General features: G+C 37.8%; 2 protein-coding genes across 2 annotated transcripts in view; one reads left to right on the top strand and one right to left on the bottom strand.

The window, feature by feature from the left end:
- The window catches only part of LOC138030096 (fibroblast growth factor receptor 2-like), a 49,511-nt gene extending 34,605 nt beyond the window's left edge, over positions 1-14,906 (bottom strand). The window contains exons 1-2 of the mRNA XM_068877960.1: positions 14,747-14,906; positions 1-192 (exon numbers count right to left, since the gene is read on the bottom strand). The exon at positions 1-192 is cut by the window's left edge and continues 78 nt beyond it. Of these exons, the coding sequence (XP_068734061.1) occupies positions 1-192; positions 14,747-14,816 (262 nt within the window). The 5' untranslated portion in view covers positions 14,817-14,906. The remainder of the gene's footprint in view (positions 193-14,746) is intronic.
- Positions 14,907-19,993: 5,087 nt separating this feature from the next.
- Positions 19,994-22,500, top strand: part of LOC138030716 (hemicentin-1-like) — a 36,106-nt gene continuing 33,599 nt past the window's right edge. The window contains exon 1 of the mRNA XM_068878594.1: positions 19,994-20,134. Within this exon, the coding sequence (XP_068734695.1) occupies positions 20,074-20,134 (61 nt within the window). The 5' untranslated portion in view covers positions 19,994-20,073. The remainder of the gene's footprint in view (positions 20,135-22,500) is intronic.

Here is a 22,500-nt window from a genome sequence, read left to right as displayed (position 1 = left end):
CATCGGTTCTGTTAACATTCTTCAGATTCAATCGACTTGTATTTGACAGCACAGGTTCATTATTACGCCTGCGCCACGAGTATCTGAGTCCACTTATGTCGCTGCCATTGGTCTCGTGTTGCGTGCAGTTGAAGAAGGCATCGTCCCCTTCCTTAACTGTTTGATTTCTTGGCGAAACAACGATTCCGCTTGCTGTTAGACAAGAACTCAAAATCACATACCACATATGATGCGTAACGGAGGCCATTATGGCAGATTGCACAATTCTCATCTTGTCATTAACTAACTGCTTCACAGGATAATAGCATTTAAAGGTCTTAAAACTCAGCTCTCACTTATATATCAATAGCAGTTTTTTTTTAAAACCATAAAAGTCCTTACGTAAGACCCAACAACCAAATATAATTAATTTAAGTTCCAGTATTGAAGTATTCACGCCCCCAAGCCTTCCAAGCGTGAATTATTTCAAGCGAATCCGTAGGTGAAAATCTATTCAGAGGGTGCTTAGAAGGCGCCAATATGAATTTCAGTGAAAACCTGAAATTGACGTTACGCCTAATGTCAACGTGCGACGTCTGACTCATCAAAACATAACATAGCGCTTGATCAACCAACACATATGACAATGCGTAATCAACTTGCGCTCGGTTACTTAAAAGGCAACAATGGCCCAGTCGTAATGTTAAGCAAATTCCGAGGAAAAAAGGCAAACATGCTTTTCAATTGTCATTAACTAAAATTTTTGCTTAAGTGCAGAGCCGTAATGAGTTTTCATATGAAAACGTCATGCGGAATGCAATTTTTGCCGACGGCAATTGGTAATGTATTAAAAAAAAATACAGAGAAACCCCCTTTTTGCGACCACACATTGAGAAATGCATAATTATTGTTATTTGAAAATCACGTCAAAGTCTTCTACACGGAACTCAGTTTATCATGAACGAATTCAAATCGACTTTGTCGCGGATCTCACAGAATCTCAACAGTTGCTGAGTGATTTACACTGATCCGCTGTTAAATACCAACCGAGGTTAAGTATTGCGTGTTAAAACAGCCGCCTTAACAATCTAACGCACAAAGGACATCAGAGTTAAAGTTTAGGCTGTAAAATATTTTGAAACTTTCTTATTGACTAGTGCATTAACTGTAGTTTATGTTAGCTGTGAATCCAGGATTGGCTTAATATGGGTCATTCACCGCAAAGCTCTCTCAAATTACACAATGCTGTCTCAAAGGTTACCAAATATCGAACTCCAAGAAATGACATATCTAAACGAATTACACCAGAAGCACAAACATATTTGGTAAAATCTTAAGGTCACTCTTTGGTAATTGCAGCCGCAAGATGACTTATCAAAAAATTCATTTATAAATACTATTGCAATGCAAAAAAAGTTAAATAGGCAATTATGATTAAAATAAATTAATATAAATAAAATATGTTTGAGGTTCTCTGTAATCTACAACAGATCGCAAAGTTAGGGATGGTTCAAACATAAATTAATACCATGGGCAGGCGTTTGCTAGAGTGCGGGAAGTCTTTGTTTGTTTTTTTTTTTGCTCTAAAATCGTTGCAACGATCGCGTACGTTGAATTTTCAAAATGGCTGCAGCTGCGGGTCGCAAATCCCGCTGGCAACGCCCGCAATATTTGCTACCCGAACCTTCAGCCATTTTGAAGTTCGTTTTAATGATTTACAGCAAAAGAGAGACTGCTCACAGTCTAGACGTTTTCAAAGTCGCAAACATATTTTGACGTATTCTTTTGTTGTCAAGAGTATTGGTGGTAAAACGATCCGGATATCGAAACATCGAGTCGTGACTTCCGCACAGTAAAAAACCCCGTTTTATTATATGGACGGAAGTCTTTTACCGGGGAATAACAGTCATAGATTCAAAGGAGGCAATGCGGCCCAATGGTTTGGACAATTGCCTTTAGATCTGGAGTTCTGGTGTTAAAGTTAACAAATCGAGAGTGGTTCAGCGTTGTCTGTATTTTTATCGACAAGGATATTCGTCATCCACAACATTTTGACCACTGTCATGACGAATATCGTTGTCGCTAAGAGTAAAGACAACGCTGAACCACTTTCGATCTGTTTTTTACCATAATATTCAAAGCTAAAAAAAGTTTTTATTTAAGAGCGTGACCAAAATCATAACACGAAGAAAGAGCAAGCGTTGTCTATAACTCTCTCGCAATATGATTGGTTCATTTCCCAAAATGGGCGTTTTTGATTGGCTATTACATTGCGTGACAAATAGACGCGAGCATGACGTGAACAGCGTTGTCTAGACTCTTATTGACAACGGTAAATTAGCCAGTCAGATTGCGAGATTACAAGCAATTGTGGTTAACACTCGTTCTGCCCACTCGTTGAATTTGTTCCTGGTAGTCCCCGGTTTACCCTGCGAGCAGAGTCTCTTTCGATCTTCCTTGACAAGTCGGGAAGAGGAAAGAAGTCTCTGCCAGGCGCCTCGACAATTCGTATTGGGCATTCATTAAAAATTCAAACGTATTCAGGAGTCAGTCAATACTAACGGCAAATCCACAAAGCTAAAACACACAATTGGGATATTTTCGAACAACTCTGGCAAACACACGACAGCCAAGGAATCATTTCCTTGGAGACTCAAGATAGTTAAAGCTTTAAATTGTCATTTCAATTGTTACTTTAAAAATTAATCATGCAAACAAATTAAAGAAAAAAACAAATTTGACAAGTCGAAACTGGGCTTACTCATCCATTTCTTTGGATGAGCCGCAAATCAAAAAATAGTTGACGTGGCTGGCAGAATCTACTTTCCTCTTCCCGACTTATCTAGGAAGATCGAAAGAGACTGCTCCCAGGGTAGATCCCCGATTCAACTTCCCGACCGTACTTGTAAATAGACAACTAGGTTACCCCGGCCATTGTTTCATTGGCCCTGAAAAGCCCCTATAGGGAGTGGTTAATTAGGAATGTATTGCATTGTGTTGTATTGTATTGTAATACGAGCATTACATCCGGGAATTGAGTGGCTTATTTTTCTTATATAACACGAGTGATCATATTGAGAACGACGTCCTGGCCATTCCCCCAGTTTTTGTTTGTATTAATAGTCAGTATTTGTATTAAAGCCTGCTTTTCAATCTCTACCATGTATATTTATTGTCCATATAATAAAAAGAAAGTTACACGTTATCTCGAAGAAATGAATTTTATGTTCTCGTGGCAAGAACAATATCTCAGTTGAGCGCATTGTTCCTGCCACTCGAGCTTGAAATTCATACTTTCTCGCCAACGTGTAATATCCTCAACGTATGGTGACAACAAAGAGCCTCATTAGGTTCTGTCTTCCTATATCAGAGTTTCCTGAATTTAATTGGACGAATACACCACGAATTACGTTTCACAATACAAGGGTTTCTACCGCAATAACAATTCACTTAATATTAGGGAGTTTAAGAAACGACGACAGCTACGGCAGCGACGCCACAAAATAAGAATTTTATTGGCTAAAAAGGGAAAATATTCGTGCTGCAGGTGCAGCACGCATTTCAGTGCATTTAATTTCTCCAGAAACATGTTAAAAAATTCACTTCACGCAAGCGCAGAAGAGAGAGAACGAAGATAACAGAACACATTGTATATGAGCTCGATACTCTAAGTAAACACTTCAAAACTACGATAAGAAATTTAACAACATGAAATCTCCAAATTTCAGGTTTTGACGACAGCCCTCATACAACAATAAACGACTCATTTTCTATCTCTTTTTCCTAAAACTGAAACCGCTCGTAAACATACAGTTAAAGGATGGTTCGCCCGAATTGTGCAAAGGTGAGCTGGAATTACCACAGGTAACCCAGGCTCACTGTGTGCGCCACGTAGGTATTAGAATACAGAGAACATATGAGGCGAAGTTTAGGTCTCAAAATTTGCTAGAAAATGGAAATAAAAATCGATAAAACTTACCATGTGGTGAGTTGTTGCTGTCTTTAATACGTACTCGAAGTTTCGCGAAAAATGGTCCCCCGTTCACCTTCCTTCATAGTATAGTGACAAGGTAGGAGACAGAAGCCAGCTTAAGGATTCCGATCGACCGAAAGCAAGCACGATTAATTTCATGAAAATCGAATCCAGTCGCTAAATAAACACGTCGGACTCGTGGATTTTCATGAAAAAAATCGTGCTTGTTTTGGGTCGATCGGAGTCCTTAAGCTGGCTTCCGTCTCCTACCTTGTCACTACACTATGAAGGAAGGTGAACGGGGACCATTTTACCCGAAACTTCATGTACGTATTAAAGACAACAACAGCTCACCACATAGTAGGTTTTATCGATTTCTATTTCCATTTTCTAGCAAATTTTCAGACCTAAACTTCGCCTCATATGTTCTCTATATTTTAATACCTACGTGGCGCACACAGTGAGCCTGGGTGACCTGTGGAATTACCGCTAAATCCTTACGATAGCGCTTACTTTTTTTTGAAGTTACGTTTTGGTTGACCTTGCGGTTAAACTCCCTTCTAATATCAATTTTTGGGCAGCAACATATTGTGTGACAATTGCGTCAACCGTACGTGAATGGGTTATAAAAATGGGAAACGTTCGTCAAACATTTGGAACGTTTTTAAGACGCAGTCATTAGTGAAGGTTCCGCGTCGCCAACGATATCAAGTAGCGATCATTTTGTAAATTGCACATGAATACAATCAGTTTGAATATGATTATGGCCCAAGCAAAGGGCTTTTCAATATTTGCTTCATCATCCTTTCGATTTTGTCAAACAGTAATGCTGAAAGCGTATGCTCCCCCCTTTCAACCGTGTTAAAACATATTGAATCGAAGTTGAATCGATGTTGTGAATGTGTTCAAACTGTAGCAGTCAACATCGTTCAATATCAATCAACAAAATCGAACGGCTGTTGAAAGAAATGTTATTAAAGACGTTCATGAAGTGCCTGGGCCTATACACTCTTTTTTTTTAGAAGGGCCTTTTTTATAACAACATTCAGGCTGAGATTAACCAAAACTTTAAGTTTAAAAACATAATAAAAACATACCCTGGTAAAGAGTCAGTTAAGAACGTCTTTAGTTTGCGATTTTTTTGTTTGTTTGTGTGAGTAGTACAAATAATTAAAGGCAAAACAATGCAAAACTGCACTGTAGCAGGACAGTTAATTCAAATAATTAGAGATGTTTCGAGATTGCATAATGCATTGAAGAACAATCCAGTTTGAAGTCAAACTTAGTATACCACACAACTTTAAATCGCCAAAAAAGAAATAAGAACGTTCAGTCTCAGGTCCCGAAATTAGACCTTTCTGTAAAAAAAGAGCGTAGTGTATTATTATATTTTATTACGAGTATTTATTATATGGCATCTATAGGTTCTAGGTTAGATAGTGTATTTTTAATAAATCAAATATTTTATATATATAAATGGTGTTATGTAATTTTTACTCTATTTGGAGACAGTCTCTTTTCTTTTTAGATTAATTTTATTTTAGCCAATATCATTTATCATTTTATTATTTTAGTGACTTGTAGGTAGACATCAGTCTTAACCTAAATAACATCAGATACTTCATCATACTTGACACTCCCTTAATGTAATCTTATCGCGACGTAAGACAGTCTCTTTTCTGATTTGATTATTATTTTTAATGGTATTGCTAATTTAATACAATACAAAGATCTTACCTAGGAACCAAAAGATTTTACATTAATTTAAATTTAATAAACACAACGCTGATTACAACACTCAGAAATAATAACTTGATTGTAACAACAAATAGTATGTCATAGGGTGCGAAAACCATTTAATGTGAAATACTGGTCTTAAAATAAACCTTCTATATTGTATCTATAGAAGCAGCGTTGTTTGAATTTCATTATATTAAGTTCAATGGTTTATCATTTAACTTCGGGTAATAAATATAATATTTCGCAAACAGTAGAGTGTAATTCAATTTTTTTGACTTCAGCGTCTAAAACACGTGAGCTACTTAGCATTCCAAAGAGGATCTCGAAAGGAGATGGAGAAAAGGAAGAAGCATTTTCCACCTTGAGACATTCAATTAGCTGGCCATAGAACTTTTTTTTATTATTTTAGCACAATATCGTTTATCATTTCATTATTTTAGTGACTTGTAGGTCCACGTCAGCCTTATTGGCGGACAGAAATTTGTAACCTAGCTGCATTACTAAATGAAATAATGATTTGCGATATACAACCGGCTTTATGTATACATGATCAAAGCTACATTGTTGGATTTGGCATCTGTACAGCAGAGACCGCTGAGCCAAGAGGGAGGGGAGGCTTTAGCCCTCTCAGTTTCAAGCAAAAAATAAAAATATGAAGTAAACCATCTGTTATTTTACGGTTAATCCCCGTTTATTGATTTGGTATCTCGTCGAGAATGCTGAAAGTAGCATTTCCGACCTTCAAGATTTCAAAATTTTCTGGCGCTTGCTTGTTATCCCCCTCAATACAAAATACGCTCCGCCGTCCCAGTGTAACAGCCAAAAATACTGAAACAAACGATTAACATCTTTATCATCTCAACTAGCTTAAGAAGATAAATACAAAAATACAATTAACTAACAATGTCATAAGATTGGAAAACATTAAAATTCTTCCTCGAACAATTTTGACTTTGATTATGTTATTCTTATGCCATCACCATTTAAGGACAAAAACTTTAATTTTGATATATGTACTGCAAAATAGTTTTTGAATAGTACCGGTTTTCATTTTCATGAGTCGGTCGTTCATCAGCTGTCAAAATACACGCAAGATTTGCGCTCCGACGCCGTCGGGGCGATAAATCGAGCCGACAAATCGTACCGTATAAAGCGACCTTTAGTCAGAAATTGCACCTAATATGGTCAAGGAACGCGTCAGCAATAAAATGGGCTGAAAATATGTTTGCAGCTCTGAGCAAAAATGGCCGACAAAAGCCGTTTTGGAATGGAATGGATCCAGGCAGAAATCGATGCTTCTAAGAGTCGACAATACTACCCCTGGGAACACCAGGGCTTGCTAGATATAAAATGATTAAACAATCTAAGAATCTAACTTTACCAGGAAGAAGCACAAAAGTCGGCTGAATCAAAATTTAGGCTAAAATATTTTGAAACATTTCATTGACTAGTGTATTAACTGTAGTTTATGTTAGCAGTGAATCCACGATTGGCTTATAATCTGGGTCATTCACCGCAAAGCTCTCTCTAATTACGACGTGCTGTCTCACAGGTTACCCAATATTGTACTCCAACAAATAAATGATCAATACAAGTTACACCGGAAAAAAAAACATATTTAATAAGCCGCAAGATGACGTATAAAATAATTCATTTTTAAATACTATTGCAATGCAAAAAAATAATAATAATAATAAGTAATAAAACGAAATGTTCATAGAGGTTTTCTGTATTCTGCAACAAATCACGAAGGTAGGGCTGGTTTAAACATAACTGAACACCACGGACAGACGTTTTCTAGACAGCGAGCAGTCTCTTTTTAGCTCTGAAATCGTTGAAACGATCGCATAGGTCGAAGTGCAGCTGCGGGTCGCAAATCCCGCTGGCAACGCCCGCAATACTTGCGACCCGAACCTTCACCGATTTTATAGTTCCTTTTAATGATTTACAGCAAAAGACAGACTGCTGGCAGTCTAGACGTTTTCAAAGTCGCAAACCTATTTTGACGTATCCTGTTTTGTCAAGATTCCTCATTAGTCAATGGATATATTGGTGCTGAAACGATTCGGATATCGAAACACGGATTGAAAGTTAAATTTGGAATTTCATCGATTCGTGACTTCCGCGCAGGGAAGTATCCCCTTTTAGTATATGCTAAAACAGTGGATAGCATTGAAAGCGCGCGCTGATTGGCTACTCAAACTCCGGATATCCTTTGGTATTCACCTCCGAGGAATTCGCGCGGAATTTGCTGTCGAAAATGTTGTAATCTTTGCAGGAATAAATTTGTTAAAATCATTTTTTCTATATATTATTCCACTGTCTTAGTATATATTAAAACAACTACTCACCTCAGTGTTGTTGGATATTTACAGAGCGGCAGTTGCTAATGATTATATGGAAGAAGTCTTTTTACCGGGGACGAAACACTCGTACATTCAATACGTCCATTACATCAGGGCACTGAGCGGCGCATTTTTTCGTACGTAACACGAGTGCTCATTTTGGGCAACGACGTCCTAAAGTTTTCCCACCCTTTTAACTCATGCGCAGTACGCGCATGAGATACAAAATGTCCTCCGTTTCTTGTTTTTTGTGTGACATTACTGCATGGAAATTTATGCTTCCATACATTTACATACATGACTGTAACTTCACGTGGGGTGGGGGGTAGGGGATTATTCAAAGCAATTAACAGATGCTGAAAGATGTATTGTTGAGTCAGAAAAATTAATAGAAAGACTTGAAAAGAAGTATTAGAGTCTTAAAGTCTATGTATACTTGGAATATCAGTCCAATTTGCGTGACAAAATAAACAGTACGTGTTTGAAGAAATCAACCATCCCTCTCATGTTTCAATCCCTTAAGTAGACTTGCCACAATTCCACCTCACGAGAATCCCGGGAGAAAATGTTTTGGCGAGCGAAGCGTGATTTTTCGGAAGCGAATCTACACGAGACGGAGGACTTTTGAAAGTCTACCCCTTAAGATGTGTCATGTTCTATTGGATGTGCATGGTCGCGCCTGAATCATCCATCGCATCTTGACTGTTCAAACTTTGTGATTGTAGTCGCGGTCGTACGGCCCGGGTCGTACGGATCGAGTTGTTAGAATAAATCTTTTACGATTGTGGAGCCAAGGTAAGTTGTTGACATTAAAGACAAAATTATATATTTTTTTATAATTTGCTTTACAAAGAAACACTTTCCACGAGAGCGAGGATCGACATAAAGGTCATTCAAACTGATCTCCATCAACATGCCGGTCATCTCAGCACCTAGTGATCTTTGAGAACCTTTAATAGAGCAGCTTTGAGCGAAACTGAGAATACCTGAGAAAAACTGATCCGACTTTTAGCAATCTGAACTGTTCTTAGAACTACTGTTATTGTCAGTATGGCCATGCGACGAAGTCAAAATGGGGAATTCTTTCAACAATACAGACTAGTCGTTGATATGCATTCTGTTTATTTGGTGGCAAAGGAATTTAGAGGATCGATGCTCTAAGGGGAAATTCAGGTTTTCTGTCTTACTTTTGTTTTACTTTATAGAGGCCATTTATTTGCCAGTATTGAAAAGTTTGGTTCACATTTATGAAATGTAACAAATTAATCATCTGTGGCTTCACAAAGATCTATTTGTATCGCTTTTACATTCCCGAGTTAATTCGACTCGCAAATGACGTACAAACAACCCAGGTCCAGGAATTGTTGATCCAACTAAAACTATTGACCCAGCATACAGTCAAGGTAATGTTGAAGTAATTGGTGCGGCAAATACAGGCACACAACGTGTGGCAATGTCTCTGTTGGCACTTGTTTAAAATTTCAGGAATCCAATAACCTCTTCAGCCGACTTGGTTCAAATTATAAACATTGGGAATAATATGTATTCAGCTTTGTCATAATTATGCAAACAGGGACTCCTATTTTTGACAGATTTGCCTGTTATGGTTATAACTTAAGCTACATTAATTATCAGTTGACATACAGTGATAGTTTTAGTGGTTTGCTAAATAGTGCACTAATCCTATATAATTTCAGACTTTCCATATGTTGTATCAATGTTAGCTCCCTTTGATTCTTTGCTCATGGATAATTGTCATGCATATATTTTAACACTTGAACTTTACACAGTAGCAATATACTGTCTGCCTAATGGGAGGTGTAAAATTTTTTACTCTCATGGCAGAGATTTATTAGGTATGGGACCCATTTGCAACATGTACTTCAATTGAAATAGATTCATTAATGAATTTGGTACAACATTTTCAGAATATATGTGCACAAACATCTGTTACTTATGAGATTAAAATGTGTTGACATTATTAAAATGTAAAGCAACAGTGGAAGCATTGTTCATTCATTATATGTTCGAAACCAAAACTTTAGACCCTAGAAGCACTTAAATGATGTTTACATGTATCTTTGTTCTTGCAAAGAATGTTCTGCTGTGTCATTTTATTCTATTTTTTTTTCCACCTCAAAAGTATTGTAACTATTGCACCTCTCAAACAGTTGATAGTATCATTGAGAATGGAAGAACAATTTATCAGAAATTAATGTTACTCCAGCAAAATACCGTATGTTTTTATTTCTGATTTTCTAAAGAAATTAGACGTAGGCCGCTGGCCATGTAAAAGGTATTCATAGAGCAAGATGTCAGGGAAATTTATTCCCAGTAAACAACAGCTTAAAACTGCCATTCTGGATAATAAGGAAAGCTGCACAGGCTTTTTGATGTGAATTTCTAGCTACTGCATTAGTTGTGTTTTCCAGTGGTATGCAAAGCAAAAGATTAGTTACCACGTTTTTGTATACAATGGTTCTGAAAAAATCACAGGCGGCCCAGACGTTGTTTGTGATTTATATACGTGACAGTATTGCGTTACGTTTTGAGCCATTTAAGAGAATGATTTAAATGATTTAAACTTTTCCAGGTTTGCTCTCCACTTTGATGTTAAATCGTCAAAATGGCTTTAGAACGCTTCAGCTGCCACAAAGACTTCAAAATAACACAAAAGCAGACTAAAGTAAGTTTCTTTTATTTAAATCCTTTACTACAAGTTGAATTTAGAGCGATTTTCGAATCGCTTCATACATTCTCTTAAATGGCTCAAAACGTAACGCAATACTGTCACGTATATAAATCACAAACAACGTCTGGGCCTCCTGTGAAAAAATGTAACAAAAGTATTTTCAAATGCAGATTTTGTTATTGATCTCTTTTGTTCTATTATTGAAAGTAAATTTAATTGTTTTGAAACAAACTATGAGGTTGCATTTCTTAGATGTTTATGTGAATTATCAAATATAGAAAGGAAACAAAAAATAAGAAAGCATAAATCTACTTCAGAAATTGCAGCAAACTGGAAGAAAGAGGAGAGAAATTTACAGCCCAATGGACCCAGAGAAAAAAAAAAGAACTTTCTTCAAATTGTTTTGAAAAGTACAGGTCTATGGACCCATCGAAAAAACAGACTCTTTCAAATAAAGATGAAAAGTATAGGTCAATGAACTCACACGATAAAGAGCAACTTCTCTCTAATAGATTCTTGTAACACCTATATACCTTTTTTTGTGGTGTACAATAAAGTTGTTATTATTATTATTATTATTATTATTATTATTATTATTATTATTATTAAACTGTCAACAAAAGTACAAATAACCTGGCGGCGCATGAGTATAGGCTACTTAGAGCCTCTTGTTTGTTGGTATTAATAGTCAGTATTTGTATTAAAACCTGCATTTCAATCTCTACCATGTACACCTGTATATTTATTGTCCATATTAGTCCCATTTCCTCGCGGCGAGAAAATCAACCATTTGACCGTCTGATGTGAATTTATGTCGTACTGTGCTCGACTTGTTCGTCTCGATTGCCCGTCGAGACGAACAAATCCGGGAAAAATCGTCTCTCCAGACGGACAAATATCTGACGATTTGTTCGTCCCGTTTGCACATCAGACGATTTGTTCGTCTGAGACGATTTGTCCGTCCAGACGATTTGTTCGTCTTCTAGTGTGAAAACGGCCAATATCACGCATCAAAGTCGAAACTCTTATCTCATATTTAATTTTAGCAGAAAAAGTGGCATAGGCGGACGTTAACCGGAAATGAACATTTCGCACGCTACGATAGTAGTGTCTGTTAGATTTTTAACCTAATCATCTGTAATGGAGAAAAGACACCTAGGCCAGGTTCAAACATCGAACTTTTCATGTGCCGAATCGAATGCAAATGTTTGAACCGGGCCTTAGCAATATAAAAGTAGTAGTGACAAGACAAGTTAAAAGGCAAAATAGCTCACTTCCGGTTGCCGTGGGTGGCTAAAAATGGTCGCGTGCATAAACACCCTATTTTTGACAACCTTTCTCGAAACAGGTGTATATGAGTTTGATAATCTAAAGTTAAAGTTTGAGAACTACGACAAGAAGTTTAACAACATGAAATCTCCAAATTTCAGGTTTTGACGATAACTCGCACAAAACAATAAACGAATCACTTTCTGACATTTTTTCCTGAAACTGAAACCGCTCGTAAAAGGATGGTTCGACCTAATTGTGCTAGGTGAGCAAGGTGGAATTACTGCGAAATCCTTACGCGATAGCTCTTAGTTATATTTTGAGTTTACGTTTTCGTTGACCTTGCAGTTAAACTGCCTTCTAATATCAATTTTGGGCAGCAACATACCGTGTGACAATTGCGTCAACCGTGTACTTGAATGGATTTTAAAATGGGAAACGTTCGTCAAACATTTGGAAAGTTTTCAAAACACAGTCATTAGAGAAGGTTCCACGTCGCCAACGATGTCAAGTGGCGGTCATTTTGTAAATTGCACAAGAGTACAAGTCAGTTTGAATATGATTATGGCCCAAGCAAAAGGGTTTCAATATTTGCTTCATCATCCTTTCGATTTTGTTGAAACCCGTTTCCTCCTCCCTTCATTTTTTCCAGTCCTGTTTTTTGTAATAATGCTGTAAATTAGTACATATATAGGAATCGCAGGTAACGACCGCGTGGTTTAGTGCACCCTTATCGGGCACCATCAAGGTGCGGAGGGGGGAGGGGGTGGTTAGGTTGCGTCACTCGATGGAGGGTGATCACGTTGTTATTAAAACCTTTTTACTTTCTTCAATAAACTTCGAATTCATCCTCCACCGGGTGGGTTTCTCTACATGGAATGCTCTGTAAAGAGTTAGCCCTTATGGATGGCGGTTCGGTTGCTGCGGACAGCGAGAGATTTCGAGAGGCGAAGCCGCGAAATCCCCTACATGCGACGAAAATGTAAAGAGCTAACTGATTGATTCCTGCCTGTTCGGGTATATTCTTATTGGATAGTTAGTTTTCACTGGAGCTTGATCTTAAAAATAGCCGAAGATAACAAAGAAGTTCTATTTGCAAGACGAACGGACTAAAGAATAGTTTTTTTTGACAGCAATTTTTGTATACTGACGAATTTACGCAGTGTTTCTTATGGTCCATATGAGAGTATAGTCTATCTGGTATAGTCGCCTCTAGAGGCGTATAGGCGCCTCTATTGTCTGTCTGTCTATCTATCTATCTATCTATCTATCTATCTATCTATCTATCTATCTATCTATCTATCTATCTATCTATCTATCTATGTTTTATTATGTAAGTGTGAACTGTGTTTAGCTCTAGGGACACTCTACACAAATAAAATAAAATAAAATTTAATCAACTTATATCAAATTGTCCCTTTGTTTTTAAAAGGGCGGAGAAAATCGGAATACCCGGAGAAAAATCCTTTCGGAGGAGAGAAGAAAACAAACAAACAACGCTAAGTCCGGGAATCGAAACCCGAATCTATTGGAGCTGAGTGCACTCGCGCAATTTTTAATCTCTCACGCTCTTTAGTCTTGAATATTTCCAACAGAGACGGTTATTTTAAGCGCTATATTCGATTATTTCATTTTGTGCAATATTATATCCACTAAGCTAATGTCACAATAATATTCTAATAAAGAGCAAAGTACGAATTCACGGAGTCGCATAGTCTAACAAACGACGAAACACACGCGGATTAAAATACATCTTGGGTAATCTCGGCTTGAAAATATTCTGTCTTCCGGGTCCCATGTCGAAACATATTTGTCTATCATATTCAGAGTCATCTTCACTGCTGAGTCATGATGTCTGGTGAAGGAATTTCCATTGAACCATTTCGTACTCGTTTTCCCGGAATCATCCCAAGATTTCATGACACAATTAACAAAGCTAAAGCTAAGAAGACTCCAGAACGCACCGGAACGAAACTTATCACCGGCGAATTCAGAAGAAATGAAAGGTTTCCTTTCAGCGTGCATTTGCAAGTGAAATGCATCGTTTTATCGATATTGAAATATTCTCAGTTGCTTTCACACCCAAACTTTTCAGTTTTGGAGAAAAGTAACACATTACTAAAGCGCGGAGTGTATTCTATGTTGTTCTTGTCAAAATTGGGTACTTCACTTAATACAAGTCATTCTCAAAAATGCAAAATTACTCGAGACGGTTCGAATCGTGTAGAGGTATTTCCTCTCCAAGTGCCATTGTGACCCAATATTCAATAGCTTAAAACGGTTGATCGCCTTTGACCAAAATGAAATACTCGGACATTAGCGTGAAGAAGAGTATTCAGCTTGTAAACCAAATCCACGTTGTAAAAATCCGACAAAGCTTAAATAAGTGTAACAGGAAGGGCGAATTTTGCAGGTTATTAAAATTTCATAAAGACTTGCAAATTTGGCTCGAGCGGTGGGAAGTAGACGCGGAAATGCTGTTTTTTTCTTAACTTATTAGTCGCATTTGTCTACGTTTAAAGACATCTTAAGACATGTTAACTCATATTTTGCGAGATTCAGACAAAAAAAAAATAATCATTTCCTATTTGTTGCTAACTGAAGCATATTACAGTAGGAAGCTTATACGCGAATCAACAGGTTCGAACCCCAGAGTTCATCCTTATTTTGAAAGATCAAATAAAGCACGGCGCTCGCAGGAAGCTACGAAACTAAATGCTAATTTGCTGGCAAACTGTGATCAAATACCTGATGTCCGATGTAAGATGTAATTTCCCGCTATCCATGATGCTATCAGCATGAACAAATAACAGCTCATTCTTGAGTGTTAGAAGACAATCTCCGTAATGTCTTCCGTTTGTGGAAGCGATAGAAGGTGTGACAGAAATTCCTTGACCACGACAGGGTTTGATGGCGCGTGAACAATATACTGAAGTATTATGTTTCAGCTTAAAGGGAATATTTAATTTGACGTTTTCGTAAAAAAATGCAAATTTACTCCATGGCGGATTTTATTTGGAAATATGGATTTAAAACCAAAGGGTAATTCTCCCTGGTTTCGTTCATCGAAATCCATCTCTGTTATGAATTAAAGTGATGAACTGCTAGCTATCTGTGCATTTAATACAATCGCACAGAAACACTTCAGTAAACAGTTTGTTTGAGTCAAGATTTACGTAACAATTTCACTACATCAGCCAGCTGGCAGCCGATAGTTCGAAGATCATTGAAAACGAAAAAAAGACAAAGTGGATCGAGATTTAGCAAATTTACAATTCGGTGTGGACGGTATGTACGAAACCCGTTGTCTCTGTTTGCTACATAAACCGATCAAAAAGACCAACTAGCCTTACTAACGGACACAAAAATTCACAGCACTTGCCTGCAGAGCAGGCATTTTTTCAGTGTAAGAATTCATGAGAACGCCGCTCACTCAAAAAAAGTCAAGAAAGTTAGCACGCCATTTTTAAAGGAACGGCTGCCATTGCTCGCCCCAATGCTCTGTTGGTCTTATCATCCAAGATGGCGGACATCCGATCACTCACGACGCCTTGAATTAACGACATTTACAACAAATACTGGGAAGCCTGACCGACCTAGATTAGTACAACAGATTTTTTGAAGTTGGGCCGACACTCCGAGAGAAACCGCCATGTCAATCAAAGGATATGCGAGTGGGTAATGCGCATAAATACTTAAAAAATTAAAGCGGTCAAAATCAAAATTATAGCGGTCAAAATGGCTGATGCTAAAAGGACAACGGGAAGATCTTTTGAGGAAAAATTACACGTTTTACGCAATTTAGACGGTACGAGTTATCGGCCCGACAAAAACAGCCGACAAATCGTGTAAACCGGCCTTAGTAATTTGCTGGAGAGCCTTGGCGAGGCAGCAATATGGTAAGCCAATTCTAGCAATATTCAATAAATGGATATTTCAATTCAAAGCGTCTATTTTAGTTCAATTTAATGTATAAATTTATGTTCAATATACTATTTTTTGCATTCAATACAGTTTGGTATCCCTCAATGCGATTGCCTTGGTTCAACCTCAAGAGCACATTTTGCGTTCAACACTTTTTATTTCGTTCAACGCGATTTAAAGGTTGGATTTGAGATTAAATAGCGTTTTAGGCCTCATTAGGCCTGATTAGATCTAAAATTTGGTTTTATCAACAGAGTTGATAATGTAAATTGGCCACCGTACAGAGATTCTAAAAGCTGACGTTTCGAGCGTTAGCCCTTCGTCAGAGCGAATCGTGTAATTATGGGTTACGTGTAGTTTTTATAGTGGAGTAGGAGCTACGCTATTGGTGGTAACATGGCAACGTGAAAAATAGGAATATATTAGTTAAATGAAAAGCGTTCGTTAATACCGTGAGGATTAAGGGTGCCTATTTGGAAGATGAATTTTTGCAGGGGCACCTAAGGACCAATTTGTTGTAAAATGTATTATTATACCCCAGTTAATGAAAATAAATGTTATTAAGGCATTTTCAGGTGTTTTTCAGTGTTGCTGGGAAAACATTATCTGTTCCTTTTTCCCAGCAAGACACACAAGAAATTTCCCACCCATCTAGATAAAATTGGTTGTTTTCCCAGCCAGCTGATCAAATTTATTTCCCAGCCAAGAATTCCGCGCGCTTTCAAATCCCTCGATCCAAAACGACCGAACAAAAGCGACAAAACATGGACAAAACAGTTTTTTTCCGCAAGCGCAATCACTCTGACCAGCCGTCGTATGTTTGTGACTATTCTCTGGGAGAGGGAAGGGGTCCTTTTTTTTTTTTTTTAGTCGTCCTCAGTCTTCAGAGTTTCTACAGCCAGCTCGGGTTGAAATGCTAGAAAGAGTCAGTAATTCCCAGGCAAAACCTCTTTCAATAACTAAATTTCCCAGTCAGCTCATCGAAACACCTGTATTTTTGCCAGCCAGCAAGATTCCTCTAGGGAACAGATAATGTGAGGAACAGATTCGTTGGGTGCCCCTGTTTTTGATCTAGATTCTTGCGGCTTTCCGTCGTACCTAGATTTCGGGAAAGGCCGCAGATAGCCATGTGTTTTTTGGAGTGGTTAGGGAGATTAAAAAGACGAGCAACTGGCTTAGATGCGTCTTTGTTATTCTTCTCAACATCTCGAAGGTGTTCGCGGAATCGGTCACCTAGTCGTCTACCTGTCTCGCCAATGTATAATTGATTGCATAACGTACAGGTTATGCAATAAATGACATTTGCGGAAGTACATGTGAAGCGATCGGTGATCTTAACAGATCGCTTAGGTCCCGATATCTTGCTAGTGTGAACAATGAAAAGACAAGTTTTGCATCGTGAGCGCGCGCATTTGAAAGTGCCGGGTTGCTCGTTAGTTTTGAGCGCGCTTCTAACTAAAAAGTTGCCTACGTTTTTGTCGCGTTTGAATGAAATAAGTGGAGGTTGCGAAAAGATTCTACCAGTCTCGGGATCATTTTGGAGTAATTTAAGGGGATTTTTTTGAGGATGGAAAGTGAGGGTGAATGGAATTCTGTCATTCTTATCTTTTTGTGACTTTTGTAGTGATGACTGTCGATCAAATTGTTGGGCGCGATGATGGCCCGCTTTGACCACAGAGACAGGATCCTTTATCCTATGATAGAGAACTGAAAGACTTCTTATTTTTTTACAAATGTCTATACAACTATATTGACCTTAATGTACACTGTTTGTTGATTTTATCTCCCATGGCCGTACCAGACTTAGTAATTCTCTTAACCTAAAAACACCTATTTGTAGAACTAGTACTTTTCAGGCCTCATACTTTAATCGCATTGTTAAACGCTGGAACTTTACTTGCTCCGTCTTACCATCCACTAGCTTTGACAACCCAGGTTCGTACCGAGAATCTGTCCGCAATGTAATGCTTGACCGTCTAAAAACCACATATGACATTGATTGGCCCTGCACGTGGACACTAGCCAGTACGTGCTCGTGCCACTAAGTTGAAATTATCTATTCTGTATTTTTGTAATTTTCTGTTTTATAAGGGCGGCGCCACGCATGGGACTTTACGTCCCGTTCGCGCCTTCCCTTTTGGGTGCATTTTTTTAAAAAAATTAATTCTCTGTTTCCTATTTGCTATGTACTTTTGTCTTGTTTAAATATTTATCTGATATGCCCAATAAGGTCGTTAAAAAAAAATAGCCATGTTTTTCGAAGAACTGGCAGATCTCCTCTGATTTGCTGGAAAAATCGGAGTCATCACTACATAGACGTCGAAGTCTAAGAAATTGAGAATAAGGAATCGATTTCTTGACATGTGATGGATGTGATGATGAATACAACAAGATTAGCTAATGTGAATGGTTTGGGTTGTTTCAGTTGTGGTAAATCACAGAATCCAACCTTTTTCGGTTAGTATTCAACGTATGGTGGGTCATACATGGACTACTAACAAACTGTGTTTCAGCCTCCCGTGACCTCACGAGATCAAAAGGGACTAGGTAGTAGTGGTCAACCGCTGTGCAATAAATCGTTGAAAGAAAGTAAATCGCGTTGAACGAAATAAAAGTGTTGAATGCAAAACCGGAAGTTGAACCAAAAAAAGTATATTGAACATAAACTTTTTCGCTGATTTGAACTATAATAGACTCTTTGAATTGAAATATCCATTTATTGAATATTGCTACAATTGGCTTGCCATACAGCAGCCTATTCTTGATATTAGCGAAAAAAAATCAAAATTTGTGGGATTATTTTATGCAAATGCCAGTGGTAAAAAAGAGGCGTGTCACGCGCGCTCTACGATGTCAAAGAAAAATAAGAGACTACTCGAAGTCTATTCTCTTGCACGACAATAAATTAAAATTGACGTTTGTTCAACTACGCTCAGCATTTATCAAAAGGTAACTCTTTTGCTGAAAAGGGGACAGAAATTTCAGAAGAACAAAAGTTTAAATTCAATGAATGGAATGACATGCCATTGTTTTGAAATTCTTCCTTTGCTTATAAAATATTAACGCACATTTTTATTCAGTTGATCTTTAGTGGTTAAGTGGATAAAAACAGTTCCTTCGAAGTGGGTGCTCCGGGTTCAAATCCTGTCCAGGGGCTGCTTTTACTTTTTTCTTTTTCTTGCCACCACAAGTCCTGGGACACAGTGTCCTAAATTAACGATAATAGTAAATTCAAAGCAAATTAACAATTAACGATAATCGTCAATTCAAGGTAGAGAACACGTTGAGTATTCAATGCTCCTCAGGAGAACTTCGCCCCAACTCTCGCGCCGTCGTAACCCGGAAGAAGGATAGGGAAAACACTTTTTATGCACCTATCAATGTTAAGCCCCAGGGTAAGGGGGAATGGGGAAGGGGGGCTACCTACGAGAAATTGACCCAGTGAACCTTTCCCTGGGTAGGGATTTTGACACGTACAGTATGTGTTTCTCAAGGGTCGGAAATGTGACATGCCCGCCATCTTGGAACGCCGAGAGAACCTGGAGATGAGTCGTTATCCACAATCATAGTTTTCGCGTGACTTCTCTGGTTTTCGTGATTTTTCTAGACACCATGGGGTGAAAGAAAGGAAAACGAATCTGTCTTGTTTTTTTGTAAATATGGACCATCACTTTTTTCTGTCTTTGTTGGAGTGTTCAGAAGTACAAGAATGTTTATTTTTTTCGTGATTGCTTTTCTGTACTTCTCGTATTCATTAATTTTCCACTCTATCATTGTGCACGCTTGATTGATTCAAAAGCCTGTAAATAGTAAAAGAACTAATGATATTGTTCATAATATTATTGCTTTGGTCAATTTTAGGTTCTTGTTTAGTACCGTAAGCAACGGAAAGGTTTCGTGTTACACGACAAATTTCCATCCGCTGTTAAATGTGAATCTATTGAAAAAAAAATTGAAACCAGGGCAGGAATGTGATGATCAGAAGGTACCCAGGGGTGGGGAATTTGACGGTCTGCAGGTACCCGGGGGTGGGAAATTTGGCGGTAGCCTCAATCAAAATGTCAAATTTCCCTGGGTCAGCCCGCCTCCCCCACCCTGGGGCTTAACATTGATAGGCTTTACTTCGTTGATCTCGACAAACGCTAGCAGAGATGTCCTCGATGTATTTTACTTTTGCAACTCTTTTATATATCTATGGGTTCCAGTATACAGGTGGGTAAATTCAGTACATTGAATTGATGGCACTGTACCGCGGAACCAACGAACCTGCGAAATCTGCAACTACCTCGATTGCGAACTTCTCCAAAGTGAATAATTACAACACGAGTAACGTGCTGCTATTATCCTGAAAACGGGGAATTTAAGGATTTTTACTTCCTTTCATTGCCTTCCAATGTAGTTGCCTTTCGTTGCTTTTCAACAGAAACAAACAGTTTGTTACTTGAGCTTGCGGTCACGTCACCCGTTACGTTGTTGACAATCTTTATTTATTTCTGCATGTGCATTTATTTATTACAGTTTTCTCCCATACAACAAATATAAACATAGGCAGAAAATAATGATAAAATAAAACAAAAATTAGTGAAGGAGGAGAGGGAAGCATCGAAAAGCGCACTAGACACCATACGAGGGATGCTCCCCCAAACTTATACAGTATAATATGGGAATGTATATAATGCAAATCATATCTAAATCTAAGTGAAGAAAATTGAAAATTGTAAATTGTCCAGACGTTAGTGCGAGGGTCACTTCTCTCTTAATTTTGTAGAGCATTGTACCGGCATCACAGAGGTCTTGGGTTTGAATTCTGTTGCAGCTGCCTGAATTTCTTAGGTGTCTATAAGGGACACTTACTTAACCCTTTCAGCCACGATAGTGCCATATGGCACTTATAGATTTTACTCTGTCTAACGCCAGACGATTTTACTCTGTCTAACGCCAGACGATTTTACTCGTCAATGGGGAACCCCTCGGGGCTTAAAGGGTTAAGCTAACAGCGTGAAAAAACTATGTCCCCGTTTAACCCTTTCAGCCCCGATAGTGCCATATGGCACTTATAGATTTTACTCTGTCTAACGCCAGACGATTTTACTCGTCAATGGGGAACCCCTCGGGGCTTAAAGGGTTAAGCTAACAGCGTGAAAAAACTATGTCCCCGTTTAAGCTAACAGCGTGAAAAAACTATGTCCCCGTTTAAAATGGCCTCTTAAGTGTGAGGATTACTTCTACCTTTCAAATTAAATAGTTTACTTTACTTTACTTTACTTTACTTTACTCAACTTTAATTAGACAGATCTTCATGTAATACAAATTAAAGATAAATTAACAATTGAAATAAAGAAAAAAATCTGATCTGCATAATTAGGTCAGTTTATACAGAATACAAAGATTCCTTTTTAAGAGTAAACTGCCTCGATGTAACACAAATAATATAAAATATCATGACGATATGTTATAAATTAGTTATAAAAATCTGTCCTTATTTACATTAAATTTATTAAGATAAAATTTATTAATAGTGTTCTTAAATGATGAGAAATGGTCAATTGTTCTGATGTAAAGTGGTAGGCAATTCCACAGAACAATACCATTAAAAAAAGAAAACTTAAAGACATTAGTTTTAAAAAGGCCTTTCGCAAGCATAGCTTCACTATTTCTGATGTTATATTTGGGTGTCTTATTTACATATGACGAAACATTATTAAAATCTATATAACCTTTCAGGCATTTAGTTCTACAGATTAATCAAATGTACAGCATTGCCAGTCTATTTTCAACAAGAAATGTTGTATGCGTGGTAGTTGCTTTATAGTTAATGCTTTGCTTGGACAGCAAGGTGGACGAAAAGCCATCACCTTGAATTATGCAAGCTCAACAACTTATCACTGACCTTTTTGTGGTTGACAGCTAGTGCTGGAGGAAGAAAACTTGTGGTTGAATTAACTATTTCACATTCAATTGGCTTTCTCGAACAGAGAAAGCATGGGAGATTTAGGAAGCATGACTGTATAAATAACAGGGTTTCAAGTATAATGGCCAGGTAGGGGTCAGTCATAGTTGCCTGGTCAAACATGTTTTTGAATTAGGCAAGCTAATTCCTTCAGTTATTATTAAAGTGCATGTATTGCCTGCTTAAATGAACAGCAGTTTAATGTGTGGTTTACATCTTCCTTATCATAGGAAAATGTAGCCTACCAGATTTCACAGGTGTGTGTCGATTACTTGATTTCAGTGAGCATTTTGGTTCTTGCATTTTGTTCCGTCCCTGAACATTTTTTTTATTTTGATGACAGTCCAATTAAGATAAGGGACGAAACAAAAACCCCATTGTTCCCTAGAAGTGAGATTTTACTCTGCCTGACACCAGGTGACTTCACTCATCAATGAGGTTTTGTGGAGGGAGGGGGGAAGGGGGGCAGGAGTCAATGGGTTAATTCCTTAAGGGATAAGAAAAAAATCTGCGAGTAGATTGTTTGGATTGGTGCTTGTATATAGCTTTGTGCACAACTGGGAAAACTTGATTTTTTTGTTAGTTTATTTAAGTGACAATAGTTTTAATCACACATGTATTGTGTTCC

Source organism: Montipora capricornis, chromosome 13 (assembly GCF_036669925.1).
Source record: "Montipora capricornis isolate CH-2021 chromosome 13, ASM3666992v2, whole genome shotgun sequence".
In the NCBI taxonomy this organism is placed as follows: Eukaryota; Metazoa; Cnidaria; class Anthozoa; order Scleractinia; family Acroporidae; genus Montipora; species Montipora capricornis.
The sequence above is the reverse complement of the archived record's forward strand: the minus strand, read 5'-3'. Positions and strand labels throughout refer to the sequence as shown.